At 36.9% G+C, this 14,747-nt stretch overlaps 1 protein-coding gene across 2 annotated transcripts in view; it reads left to right on the top strand.

Moving 5' to 3' along the window:
- IARS1 (isoleucyl-tRNA synthetase 1) overlaps positions 1-10,408 on the top strand; it is a 78,933-nt gene extending 68,525 nt beyond the window's left edge. For both annotated transcript variants that reach the window (XM_034438539.2, XM_034438548.3), the window contains exons 32-34: positions 2,752-2,892; positions 3,915-4,067; positions 9,925-10,408. In XM_034438539.2, the coding sequence (XP_034294430.1) occupies positions 2,752-2,892; positions 3,915-4,067; positions 9,925-10,007 (377 nt within the window). In that variant the 3' untranslated portion in view covers positions 10,008-10,408. The remainder of the gene's footprint in view (positions 1-2,751; positions 2,893-3,914; positions 4,068-9,924) is intronic.
- Positions 10,409-14,747: the final 4,339 nt, after the last annotated feature.

Genomic DNA, 14,747 nt, shown 5'->3' on the forward strand with positions numbered 1-14,747 from the left:
TTGGGTTTTGTTCCAAAGTGGTCTTCATGTGAAGTGGATTGCAGTGGTTGAGCCTTGAGGTGACAAAGGCATGACATAGGGAATATTGGAGATTGGATGAAAATCATTCAGATCTATTGATCTGCAACAGCTGCTTGAGAAGGAGGTGCATCTTTTCTTGTTTCTCTGGAAACATTTCGTTACTTACTACTGAAGATTCTGTAGTATGGATTCAGTAGATTCCTCCTCCTGAGAAAACTGAACAAGCCAGGCAGGGCCAGGATCTAATAAAGAAGTGACTGGGTTAGCAATCCTAATGATGACTATCAACGAACATAATAAGAGTGAAAAATGTACTGTATTTTGCAGTTCTAATTGCCACAATATAACCCCTGATGTGGACTCTTGTCCATGTTCAGCTAGACTCATTCTTTGTCTTATTATTATTATTATTATTATTTATTTATTAGATTTCTATACCGTCCTTCTCCCGAAGGACTCAGGGCGGCGTACAGCCATATTAAAACACATATAAATATACAAAATTTAAAACAATTTAAAATTGAATATATAAAAATTTTGCCCATAGATTCTTCCTCCAGTAACAATAGCAATAACAATAGCAATAGCATTTAGATTTATATACTGCTTTACAGTGCTTTACAGCCCTCTCTAAGCTGTTTACAGAGTCAGCATATTTCCCCCAACAATTTGGGACAGCATATTGCCCCCAACAATGATGCTCTAGGAATTTCTTCTGGCCTTTCATCCGGAGTTGATCTCTGGGATCAACGGACAATGAGATATCATAGAAGAGCAATCCAGTCTAAGGTCTTTCCCAAACACTGCCCATATTAGCAGTGGCTAAGGTCTCAGCAAAATCACTCTTCAAGGTCTCAGAAAACACTCCAAGTTCCCTTCGAAATCCTGCTGGGTCCATCAGTTGCCTGGGCTGGACTGATCTAATTCCCCCCAGCAGCTGACCAGATGCCTAGATGAATGAAAGGAATAGGCCTAATACTGAAACACATTGTGGCTATGATCCTAGACCAGGATAAATTTATCAGAACTGGAGATCATTGATAATGTTACCATCTGCAGCATCATGTACAATAAGCAGCACCAGAGGTAGTTTGGGACAAACAAATACTTTCTAATCCAACTATAGGATTAGTTTTGGTATCAATCTAGAACTATGTTTCTCAACCTTGGCAATTTTAAAATGCATCGAGTTCAACAGTCCGTTTATATCTCATTATAATTTCTGTAGCAATTATCTATTGCCAGCTTGCTGTTGCCTACTCGCAACTTCACCAGAGACCTTTTGGCCAGGCATTTCAGGGTGACCCAGGATGGCCTTCATGGCTGTCGTAGTGGCATACTTCGCCCAATTGTAGCAATCCCTTACTTTGTTCTGTTACCATCTTCCACAATGTGGATGTGGGGTTGCACTTTGAGAGATATTGGGACAGCTTGCTCTATTCCTGCAACATAAGACAGTACCAATCAACACAAAGAAGCATCTCATGCAAAACATATTCATCCCCATCCTATGTTAACAGTGCCAAACATGGACACTTACAACAAAACATAACTGAAAAGTTAGTCCCCATGGAATTGAGATGTTTGAGGAAAGCTGCTAGACTGACCAGAAGAGATAAAATCAGAAATGAGACCATACGAGAAAGAATTGGCATAGAACCAGTCTTAAACTATGTACAAAAACGGCATATAAAGTGGTTTGCTCACCTGGAGGGGATGTCATGGGATTCCATACCGTACAAGGCATATACAAAAGAGAAGAAGGTCAAAGAACATGAGGCAAACCCAAAAGAAGACGGAGAGATCACATCAAAGACACACTACAACAACATCAATTAACAATGGTTGAGGCTGCCAGAAGAGCAAGAACTAGAACTTTGTATGAACCCTTGATACCTGAAGTAGTAAAACAGGAAGAAGAAGAAGGACTTCAACTCACAGAATTTCCCACCTAGTGGTTCCCATGTTTTAAGATTGCCAAAGCTGAGAAACACTGATCTGGAAATATTCAGACCAGTTCAATACTCTGCAATACTAATCTTCACTGTTCATGTTTCTAGCTTGTGTGTAAATCTTCAAGAAATAGAATCAAGATCACGTGAAGTGTTAAATACCACTTTATAATGCCTTGGTAAGACTACACTTGGAATACTGCATCCAATTTTGGTCGCCACGATGTAAAAAAGATGTTGAGACTTTAGAAAGAGTGCAGAGAAGAGCAACAAAGATGATTAGAGGACTCGAGGATAAAACATATAAAGAATAGTTGCTGGAACTGGATATGTCTAGTCTTATGAAAAGAAGGACTAGGGTTGAAATGATAGCAGTGTTCCGATATCTCAAGGGTTGCCACAAAGAAGAGAGAGTCAAGCTATTCTCCAAAGCACCTGAGGGTAAAACAAGAAGCAACGGATGGAAACTAATCAAGGAGAGGAGCTACTTAGAACTAAGGAGAAATTTCCTGACAGAACAATTAATCAATGGAACAACTTGCCCCTAGAAGTTGTAAATGCTCCAACACTGGAAGTTTTAAGAAGATATTAGATAACCATTTGTCTAAAGTGGTGTAGAGTTTCCTGCCTAAATGGGGTTGGACTAGAAGACCTCCAAGGTCCCTTCCAACTCTGTTATTCTATTTTAAAAATAGATCCTACAAAGGAAAGTTCAGTTCATATCTGTAGTGTAGTGATATTATTCAAATGTTTATTTCTAACAACTTTTTCTTTTCAGAAGTAAAAAAACAAACAGATTTGCTGAGTCTTAATGGAAAGAAGCTTCATGTAACTGCAGGACCATTGCCAATTATAAACAAGCTTGATGCCTTTTTATGTCAGTATATCAACTTACAACTAGTGAATGCAAAACCACAAGGTATGTCACATACAATGTTAATTGTCTGACGGTAGATCATTTTATTAACATTTGAAATCTTGGACCTTTCCTGAAGTCTAGCTCGACTTAACCCTATCTTGAAGATAGTTTTCTTGCTTCAGTGGTAGAGGCTACACATCTCTGAGCATCACAGTCCACAACCTACACCAACCTACACTACTTAAAGAAACATCTTTTATCTTAATCTTTTAATAGAACGAATGCAAAAGCTGTTTATAAAACAGATGCTTTTGTAAAAAAACAACACTTTAGTTAATCTCTAAAATAATTGCAGTCTGGTCTTGCAATAAGTATTTAACCAAAATTAACCAAAACCTGACTGGGTCTGGAGAGGGTTCTTCCTCTCTTGGAACTGTGCCCATCTGGGTTTCTAGTTTTAGCATCAGTCGAGACCCCAGGGAGAGGTGATGTTGTGGCTGTCATTATCCATGAGTCCTCCAGTACCAGATCCTATGCTCTGCAGATAAGTGGCGTAAAATTGGATTCTAGGAAACAGTTGGGAGTGGTGCAGGTAGACCAGTGATGGCTAACCTTTTCTGGATTGAGTGCCCAAAGCGTACATGCGCACCCGAACCCCCAAAATGCAATGCATGCATGGCCCCGACGCATGCATGCATGGTCCCCTTCCCCGTGCATGCGCAGCAGAGATCCAGTGACCAGCTGGATGGCGGGAGGCGCACATGCATGCACGGCAGAGCTGAACTGGGGTGACAGCTTGCATGCCCACAGAGAGGGCGCTGCCTGCCACCTGTGGCATGCATGCCATAGGTTCACCATCACAATGGTAGACTGTCCTCTCTGCTGCTCAGAGGCAGGTGGAATTGAAAAGGGAAGGAGGAATAGTATATCTTATTGAGTCCAGCTGGGCTCAATCCAACAGATGTAGGTATAGGATTGCTTTGTAAAGAAAGAAAGAAATCCTCCTTATAGGGCACAAGGTAAATTATGTTGTGGAATTGTAAGGTTTTTTGCTAAAAATTAAGACAATTCATTTTCTCCAGAGTGTCTAAATGGAATGGTGGGAACCCTTCTTATGGAAAACCCTGTTGGTCAAAATGGATTAACATATCAAGGGCTTCTGCATGAAACAGGCAAAATGTTTGGACTCAGAAGCAGGAAGCTAAAATTGTTCTTGGATGAAGCATTGACAAAAGGTAAGTACATAGATTGAGAAAAAAAACCTACGTTGTTAGTGTATTAAATTACAACCTGTTTAGCTTCTAAAATGAGATTGTAAATTAAGGTCAGCCTACATTTTATCTTTAAAATTACAACAGCTTTTTTCCTATTTAAAAAATAGGACAGAAATATTACTTAGAGGAGATTGTATCATGTGATGTAGAGCCTTTTAACAGCATTCTACTTAACATGGATCCACTCTAGACTGAGGATTCCATTTTTTAAAATTATACCTGAATGGCACCCTCTCTAGATGAATTTAATTAATTGCTACTTATTACAGATAATATAGCTTTTGACTTGATGTTTGACTTACTGTTATCCTGAAATTCTTAAGATTTGTGTGTTTTAACATCATAATATAAAACAAGGAGTCTTTAAACTATAAAGGTCAATAATATATAACTAATACTATAATATTAGTATTGTTCTGTGGAGTCCTTAGTGCTCTCTGAGCATGTTGGCTTGCAGATTTTTTATTGCTTGACTAGGTAATATCATCAGTGCTGGTGACATAGGCGTTTGCTTCTTGTTTATATACAGTAGTTTGCCCTGCCAGTGTTACAAGGATGTGGCTTTAGTTCTTGGTAATTCCTTGATTTTGATTCCTTGATCTCTGCTTGGTTGTTTGTCTGGTGTTAATCTTTGCTTATGTGGGTGAAGACTGCTGGAGAAGATGTGTTCTGGTCTTTTTCTTTCCTCCTTAGCTTTTTTCTTGTCTCTTTTGAATGGTATGCAAATGTCATTTATCTTTATGTGTCTATTGATGACTGATTTGCCTGAATGCTAAACTTCCATGAATTCCAGGAACAATCTTCTGCCTGTTGGTCCTATGAGGCATAATAAAAACTCCTTAATCCCACAACATGTGGACAGATGGGAAACTCTGAGCATCCTAGACTAAGCTAAATAAAAAAATGCTGGGAAATTCTTGGAAGCTTGGTATTCAGCCATCAATGGATTCATATTGCTTCATTAGTTCTGTTTCTGTTCTGTTAGTATTGTTCTGTATGGTAATATTGCCAAAATATTAGTAATTTGCAGTAAAGCGGCCACCACATTCTCCAGACTTATAAAGAGAGTATGGTTTAATAAGAAGCTGGCGGAACATACAAAGATCCAGGTCTATAGAGCCTGAGTCCTGAGCACACTCTTGTACTGCAGTGAGTCTTGGACCCTTTATGCATGGCAGGAGAGAAAGTTGAACACCTTTCATATGCGCTGTCTGATGTATTCTTGGCATTATCTGGCATGACAAAGTTCCAATTAGCGCAGTCTTGGAACGTGCTGAAATTTATAGCATGTATCCACTATTGAAACAATGACATCTACGCTGGCTGGGCATGTCATGAGAATGGCTGATGGTCAGATTCTGAAAGATCTCCTGAATGGAGAATTAGTGCAGGGAAAGCGCCTTATAGCTGCGATATAAGGATATTTGCAAGAGGGATTTAAAGGCCCTGGGAGTGGACATTAACGACTGGGAAACCTTGATCTCTGATCATTCAGCTTGGAGGCTAAAGATGCATCATGGCCTTCTCCAGTTCAAAGAGACACTTGTTCAGCAGGCTGAGGCAAAGAGGCAGTCCCAGAACCAGCGAAATCTGGGGGCTGGGCAGGGGACAGAATATATCTGCCCTCAGTGTGGAAGGGATTGCCACTCTCGAATTGGCCTTCTTAGTCACACCAGATGCTGTTTTAGGACCTCTTTCCAGAGCACGATACCATAATGTTTTGAGACTGAAGGTTGCCAATGAATAACAATGAAATTGCAGTATTGTCCAGAGAAAAGAAAGGATTCATGAAATCTTAAACATAGAACTAACCTTAGAAGTAGAATAAAAATTGCTTCTGTTGCAGATTATTATCATTGCTTTTTATTTTATTATCTTATTATTAAAACATAACTGAAAAAGAAGATATTATAGACTCATGTAAGGTTTCATCCAATCCCAGTTCTATTATCATCAAACAAAGCCGTTGCCTAAAGTCTAAAGCAGCATATTGCCTGTTTCGTAAATCTGAAAAAGATGTTTTTGTTTTATATTATTTTAATAATTGTAATTTAGTAATAATTTTATAATTTACCTGCTGTTAAGATTAAACAGGTTGCTAACATGGAATGATCAGATATTATTTTAATACATGCTGCATTAAATTCTAGAAAGCTTTGTTTTTGGTATTGCCCTAATTTCTAGGGTTTCTAGATTGAATTAGAAATCCTAATTATTGATTATTGATTTAGGATATGTAATCTGGTTTAAATCAGAAGTATTAAAACCCAGCATTAAATTGAAAGAGGTTGAGAATGCTAACAGGGATATAACTTGTGATGCATTTTACTTCAATTTCTTTTTAAAATATTTCATAACATTTTAAAACCATAACAACCCATTAAAATGAAGAAAACATTTACAGTATAGTGGATTGAATATCATTTATAAAGTGAAGGAATGGCAGATCAGTGATTTGCAGAAATGGTCTCTGCTAGCAAACTAAATATAGGTTCAGTCCCGCCAAATTCTGCTTGCCACTATTTTAGCTGTCAAGCAAAAAGTGAGAGATCACCTCCAGTCTCCTTTGGTTGAATATCAAACTTCCTGAGTAGTTTCTTACTCTGATTGCTCTGTACTTCACAGAGAACCTAAAGGGCAGATTGTTCAAGTATGAATAATTAACACAGAATTTTAGGGATATATGTGTGAAGAGATGGAGCAAGTACTGGGAACGATCATTTCAGCACCATGATTGCTATTTATGTCTTTCTCCAAAGCCGAGCCCAAAGGGAGCCTGAGCCTGCCCATAACCTACTTAAAGATGGTTCTAATTTTAGATACTCTTGCATTGACACATTAAGTATATTTGTCATATTGACATTTTTGTAAATGGTTTAGACAGCAGATCTGTAATAACTGTATCATCTCAGATAATAAAAACGGTATTTTCCCTGAAAAAGAAGTATAATAGAGGAAACATAATAAGCAGTATTTAGGAAATTGTTAATAATGATTGAGTTCCACAGATGTTCTCTTCCCCTCCCCTCTCCTCCCCTTTCCTTCCCCTTCCCTCTGCCCTGTCTCCCTTGCTAAGTTTCCAAGAGTTACAAAACAATATTCTTGGCACATCTATTCTGGATTGATAGACATTTGCATTGCAAATAAGAGATAAAATGGGAAAGATACAGCATTACGGTATATCGTGTGTGGAAGGGGAGAGGATAGGATCTTAAATATTTAACAGCTCAAGACTTGAATGCTCATATCAATCATGTGATAAACTTGTAAGCATATGTTATTTCAGATTGTGATTTAGAAAGCCAGAAGCAAATTTTAACGCATGAAGTTTGATTTAACAAAATACAATGTTGACATGTTTTATGCTGGGCTGACCTTGAGGGTAACTCAGAAGCTGCAGTTAGTTCAAAATTCAGCAACCCAACACTGCCAAGAAGGAAGCAGGTTCAACAGTGTAAGAACCTATGCAGAGGTCATGGCATCGCTCACCAGTCAACTTCCAGAACCAATTTACCTTCACCTTTTCAATATCTGAGCAAATATTATTTCCTGCTGTGTCAGTTTTGATAGAAAACCGGCTTTATGCATGGAAAAAATTGGGAGTCTTAGGAAAAATTGATGGTGGTTCCTGACTCTTTTTTATATTGTAGGATGAAAATAACTGTTCTTCATAGCAGATAGATTTCTGTGTCATTGCTATCATAATAATAAGAAGCAGGATGATGTAATTTATCTGTTGTAGATGCTGTGTCTACTCAATATGACAGAACTCATTAAAGCACAATGAAATAAATGTCAAAACGTCCAGCTTTGCTTTATGAAGCAATTGCACATGTCCTACAATGCAAATTATTTGTGACCCTGAGTGCTCTAGGTCTCCTCCCTCCGACTTTCCTGCATTCTAACTACAATTTTTGGATATACTTATATAAAAGCTAGTCTTACTTAACTACTGCAGTGCTATTACAGTTACTCTGTCTCAACTAATTTCTTGAGTAAACATTTTAATATCTGCATGGTATAAACTCCAAATTAACTGAATATAATTGACCCAGCACATTTTGTATAGCTTTTTTTTTTTAAGGTTTAATTTTAGCTGTCAAGATCTGATCCCTTTATCAAGAAACTATGTTTTTTCATTAAAAGAGAATCCAAGATAAAATTAATCTTGTAATCCTAAAACAGCAGATCTTTCAAACACAGTAAAATGGCATAAACATATATATATGAGGTACTTCTCCGTTCCCCCTTCCCAAATCTGTTGATAATCTGCTGGGAATAGTGAGTATATGAATTTATACCTGAAATAATGAAGGTCTAAGGAGCCTTTTGAAGATCTCTGTTAGCTATGATTGGTTATAAAAGAGCAGATTCTTCCATCTGCAGTACTTGCTCTCCTTCAACTTTTAGTAATTCACAGAGGTTAAGATGAAACTTTCACTTATTAGAATTAAGAGAAAGTTCATTGTCTGAGATATGATTAAACAAATTTAGCTGCAATGCAGAGGCACAAGGTTTTTGTATAAGCTGTAGGAGCTATTTGCTGCAAACCTTCCTTAATACCTTAGCTGTATTTTGAATAGTGCCTGGAAGCCAACTAGAATTTGTTCCAGGCCTTGCAGGATAGGTGTAACCCTTGAGCAAGTTTCCTTGTAGCTGCAATCTGATGAAGCTATGTTATATATAACATAGCCTGTCTGTTATCTAGAGAATGTTTATAGCATATTAGATGTGTAAAATAAGTAAAGTATAGCCAAGTAACAAATAATAATCTAATTTAGAAATACAGTAATTGTTGCCAGTAATGAAGCTGGAGCTTCATTCCCAGACCAGCATTATTCATGTACTTCCTATTCTTAAGGCTATGAAGGGAATGGCCCAAATTCGTGACCCAAAAAATGACTATTGTTTAAATCCTGGAGTATAAACCTTTACTTTACATTGACTTTCACTGCAGTAGGTAGATTTTTCTGTATTAGATGGCTTCATTATTGTCTGCAAACCTTCTATAGTAAATCAGTTCCTGGTAAGGGGTTAAGAGATAAGTGGAGGCCAGATTTATAGTGACACAGGATACAAAGCTTGACAACTGTGGTAACAGTGCTGAAAGATAGGCAATTAGGGGAGAAAGTGGGATCTAATTGTGGATGCTTAATCCTGAATGTGAGAATGAAAGCTAGGTGTCAAAGTGCAGATAGCAATAGCAATAAGGCTTATATATCGCCCCATAGTGCTTTACAACACTTCTGAGTGGTTTACAGTGTCAGCATATTTTCCCCAACAATCTGGGCCCTCATGGAAGGATGGAGTCAACCTTGGGCCGGTCAGGATCGAACTCCACACCATGGACAGAGTTTGCCAGCAATACTGCATTCTAATCACTGTGTCACCAGGGTTAACGCCATGAGATAAGGACATTCTAAGGCTGGTACACATGACAGAGAAGCTCCTTGGGCTATATAAGGTAGCTCTCCCAACTGTGGAATACTGAAATACTGTCTTGCAGAGCCTAATTATCCTAATGTAACTATTATCAGGTTACCTAACCTAAACCAATATAAGGTTAGTTCTCTTGATGTAATTAAGCCGTGTAACTCAAGTATTCCACAAAACAATGAATAAAGCTATGTGCCACCCACACGTTGGTGACAAAGTCCTTCAGATGCTTCTGTCTTTCCCAGCAATTGCATTTAATCTGATAAACAACATGGGGAGGGGAGAGCAGAGTGTTATTTAGAAAAGAATCCACAGTGTTACTTGTGAGGCATAATAAAAGTATGGTTGCTAATGCTGTTAATGTTTTTTCTTCTCTTTTTAGAGGTTACAAAGGAGACTTCCATGAAGTTCTTAAATACAAAGACTCTGTATGTTCATGTTATACCAACAACAGCTGAATGCTAATTGAATTCATTGCCAAGGCGATGGAGAACCCCAGTTTGAAGTTGGGATATTTTCACCAAGAATCCTCACGTTCTGTAAGATCAGCGCATGTGTAATATGCTGCTTTTAAGTTAAATATAGTGAATTTTCATGAAGTTATGTTATAAAAGCTATGCAGAGTAATAATCTCAGAAATTTGGAAGGATCTATGCAGTAAGAAATTGAGCGTGCCTCAGTGTTGCTGTTCTCTACTTGTTCAGTATGGAAAGCTCATCGTTCGCTTTTTTTTTTTCTTCCAATGTTGATGGTCCTGCATTATTCAGATTTTACATTTACTTTAAACTGAATGAAACTAGTAATTTGGCATTTGTTTAATGTATCTAATGTACCTAATTTTGAACAATAAATTACTTTATCTAGAAGGCTGTGTTGGTTTTGCTTTAAAGTGCCAGAAAAGAAACGAGTGAGAAAAAAGGAGGAGAAAAGAGGTGGAAGAAGAAACCACAGAAGAAATAAAAATATACTATATTACATAGAGGGAATCATGCAACCTATTTTTTGAAGGCATTGTTAGATATTTACCACATGAAAAATATTTTTAATTGTTTCCATGATGTAAATAGCTAGTTGATAAACACAAATCATATACAATCTCATGTCCAGGATGATAAATCTGGTGCCTTGTCATTGTTAAAGAATAAACATTTTTGATACATCTCCATGCTTGAAAAATCTATAAATCTTCACATAGTGATAATTTCTCAGCTTTTGATGTATAATTAAGCTGTTTATATCTTTAAATTATATTCAAATCATATTGAAATGATTTATAATCATATGCATATTAACCAAAATGAACATGCCTCTATCATGAGTAAAAAAAAAATAATCTACTATATTCCAACTGGGATTATCTCAGAATGCGGTTTTATCATATGAGTAATTATAGAAAAATTATACCTCCATCCTAATATCTTCCAAATGTGTCTTGATTTTTTATTTAGGAAATAAGATGAATATTTGCCTAAAAATAGGTCCAAGCTCTTACCTGATGCCAAAGAGATTTCATACTTTTTAAAATTGTGCAGAAAATAGTTTACTGATTTGATCACTTGAATTCTATTCATGTAAAGTGAAAATATATGCCCACTAATGGAGCTGAGACTTGGGAAAATTAGATAAAATCTAGGGTTCTGCTACGTTCTTAAAGGAATTAGCAGCTTAACATGGAATGCTTCCAAATGAATCAAATTTGAAATAATCATAATTGCAGCATTTATCCTTCCCATCAAATCAATTGGGTTTTAATCAATTGTGTCAATTTTAACCACAATTTGTAATGTGAATATTTATAGCCGCAAATACAGTAAAAAATAAGATTCCTTGATACAACCATACTTAGATATTTTAAATAATTCAAGAAATAATTGGTTTGTTGTGAGGCTAGGAACTGGGAGACCATGAATTCTATTTCTATCTTAGACGTGATGTCCACAGGACAGACCCTCTCTCTCAGCCCTAGGAGGAAGGCAGTAGCAAACCATTTCTGAAAATCTTCCCAAGAAAACTTCAGAGACTTGTCTAGATAGCTTCCAAGAATCACCACTGACTCTTAGGGATAAATATATTGCCCTGTTTCCCCCAAAATAAGACATCCCCTGATAATAAGCCCAATCGGGCTTTTGAGCGCATGGCAATAAGGCCAAGCGCTTATTTCAGGGTTCAAAAAAATATAAGTCAGGGTCTTATTTTCAGGGAAACGGTAATAAACTTACACAATATCAATACATTTTCTAATTTTTGAGACACATTAATGGGGTTGTGAGAACGGGGAGGAAGCAGAGAAGGAACACAATTTAGTTGAGAAAAGTCAATCCAGTTCAGATGATAGAACAGTGGCAAGACAGTGTTTTAAAAAGATTCCCTTTTAATTAACTTACTACAGGTCTGGCTGGGGATAAAGTTTTTAAGATTAAGGTTTTATCTGAGGCCAGCATTAAAATGTTTTTCTGAAATCTGTGTAGTTGTGGCTTCTTTGGCTTGCCAGCTTGACAGATATTTTAAGAGTATAAGTATTCAGAAATGTTCTGTTTGTGTGATAAAACAGGCCAATAATTCCAAAAGTTAAAAATAGGAGAAGATAAAGGACATTTTAACGCGTTCCATGAATCATCTTGAAAAATACAAAAGTCCAATCCTTTTGTAATAAACCTAAAGAAAGGAGTAGAGTTCACATATTTATACGCTTATTAAAAAGGTAAGAAATTCGAACTGAAGCAACATTTATTTCAAAATTATCATTGAACCATATCAAAGGCCTTTTCTGAACCACCAGAAAAGCGTTGACCTTTTTTTTAAAAAAATGCATCAATTAGATAACAGTTAATATACTAGTATCTATCTGATTATGACATTTTACAAAAACCATATTGTGCAGGACATAGGTTGGAAGGTAATAAAATTGCATGCCAAGATGCTGATATTTTTGCACCAACATTTAACAAAGAAAATTGTATGGCAGCTTGGAGATTCAGCAGGCTCTTTCCACCCTTCAATATCATAGCACTAAAAGAGGAAAATTTGTTTAAAAATGCATTGTATTCCAATAGTCATAAGACAAAACAATATATATCTTACACCATTAAGTGGGATAATCACTTGGATTAATTTTGTTCTTGTTTACTACAGATTCAGTATTAAATAACAGAAAAAAATAAAAATGAGCAAAATAATTAGATACTTTGGGAATCAAGCCCACTCACCTCATAATTAACTGAGTAGAATCACCAGGTATCTGAAGGAAATATCCATAAATAATTGAAATGGAGGTATAGCTATTTTAGCTATATCTGAAAGGATGGTTTAGAATATTTAGATGAAACATTCTTTTGTTTCGTCTATTTTTCTTTTGACTTTGTGTGATGAAGTGTACTATTTTTGTCAAGTTTTATCTAACTTGAAACCTTTTTACAATCCAGAGGTTTACTGAGAAGGAGTTTTGAGAACTCTGCTTTGTAGTGTCAGCAGTGCCACTTACATCCCTTTTTATTTAGCTACTTGACAGTTTTTAAACAACTTTTGTGGAAGAAGATCTGGAAAAATAATTACCTTTTCTACTTTCTATTCAAAGGTTTCTGCTTGATAAGGCTTATGTGGAATACAATCCCATGTAATAGATCTCAGGAACTTCACAACAGCAAGACTAGGTTTTGAGCCAATTGGAAACAGAAGCGGCTTGAATAAGTGGCTTGAATTTTAAGTTTCTAGTCCTGTTGCTGTGATAAAAAAATTATATATATTTTCCCCAGGAAAGTTACTGTTGATTGATCCTACTCAACAGTGCAAGTTATATTTGGAAAACATGAATTATTTCTTTAATATTCTGCAGGCAGTTCACTTCACTTCTCAAGTGCGGGGCTGCAGGCTTCACTCCAGGGAGCCTCAATCGGGGCCAAGCTCTTGGCAACTGAGGTAAGACTGTTCTTGAAGAGGGTGTGAGACGTGTGGGGCCTCCTGCTGCTTTTGCAGCCTCAATCGGCTGCAAAAGCAGCCGTGATTCTTGCCGTCTCTTCTCCCACCCCCCTTGCCAGGCATGGCAAGACTTCCTGCCCCTCGCTTCTACCCCTCCCTCCCCCTCCCCACCTGCCACCCCCAAATTGTGCCCCAAAATAATAAGACCCCCCCAAAATAAGGCCAAGCTCTTATTTCGGGGTTCAAAAAATATAAGACAGGGTCTTATTTTTGGGGAAACACAGTATCTTATCTATCTATCTATCTATCTATCTATCTATCTATCTATCTATCTATCTACTATCTATCTATCTATCTATCTATCTATCTATCTATCTATCTATCTATCTATCTTTCATTTTCCACCCAGCTTGTGTGCGGCCCCGCTGCAAACAGGTAGTAAAGGTAACCCACCCCTGTTGTCAACCTCAAAAATAGAATAACAGAGTTGGAAGGGACTTTGGCGGTCTTCTAGTCCAACCCCCTGCTTAGACGGGAAACCCTACACTACTTTAGACAAATGGTTATCCAATATCTTTTTAAAAACTTCCAGTGTTGGAGCATTCACAACTTCTGGAGGCAAATTGTTCCACTGATGAATTGTTCTAACTGTCTTTCTAAATTTTCTTTCTATATTTTCTAAATCTTTCTATATTTTCTGGGTAATGTAAGTGGTAGATACCAGGTTTGAGTGATGGCATTGAGTCCCTCAATCAGCGGTGCAGAAAATAGCTGTCTCTGGATTAAAGATGTCTCAGAGATGTCAAATTCCATGTGAGTTTTAGATGTCAAATTCCATGTGGCTTTTAATATTTACTTGGAAAACATGGCAAACTTGTCAGGAGGTTTGGGTTAAATGATTTCTATCTGTTGAAGAATCTCTTGGTTCTTATATCATACATCATATAACATCAGCAAAAGAGAGATGGAAAGGTGCATTGAAGCATTTTCTTGCTGCTTATGGATGAATATGCTTACTAAATGTTTATTTGGACCTTGTCTTTCAATATTTTTTAAAAAACTGCTTAATGTGTTTATTAAATTGCAGTGTTAATAAACCTGCAATCTTGTTTAGATAGAACATTTTCTCTACATAAAAATTGAGGTATTCCTTTTTCCAATGAAATCTTTTTTTGCAGATCAAGAGAGTTCAGGCTTACGTTATTTATTAAGGCAAAACTGCTTCTTAGCAGCTTGATACTGTTCCTCCTATTGAAAGCACATAAACAGGGCTATATGACTTTCTTCTTG

The sequence above is a fragment of the Pantherophis guttatus genome, chromosome 2 (genome assembly GCF_059756535.1).
Source record: "Pantherophis guttatus breed Tessera chromosome 2, ASM5975653v1, whole genome shotgun sequence".
Classification (NCBI taxonomy): domain Eukaryota; kingdom Metazoa; phylum Chordata; class Lepidosauria; order Squamata; family Colubridae; genus Pantherophis; species Pantherophis guttatus.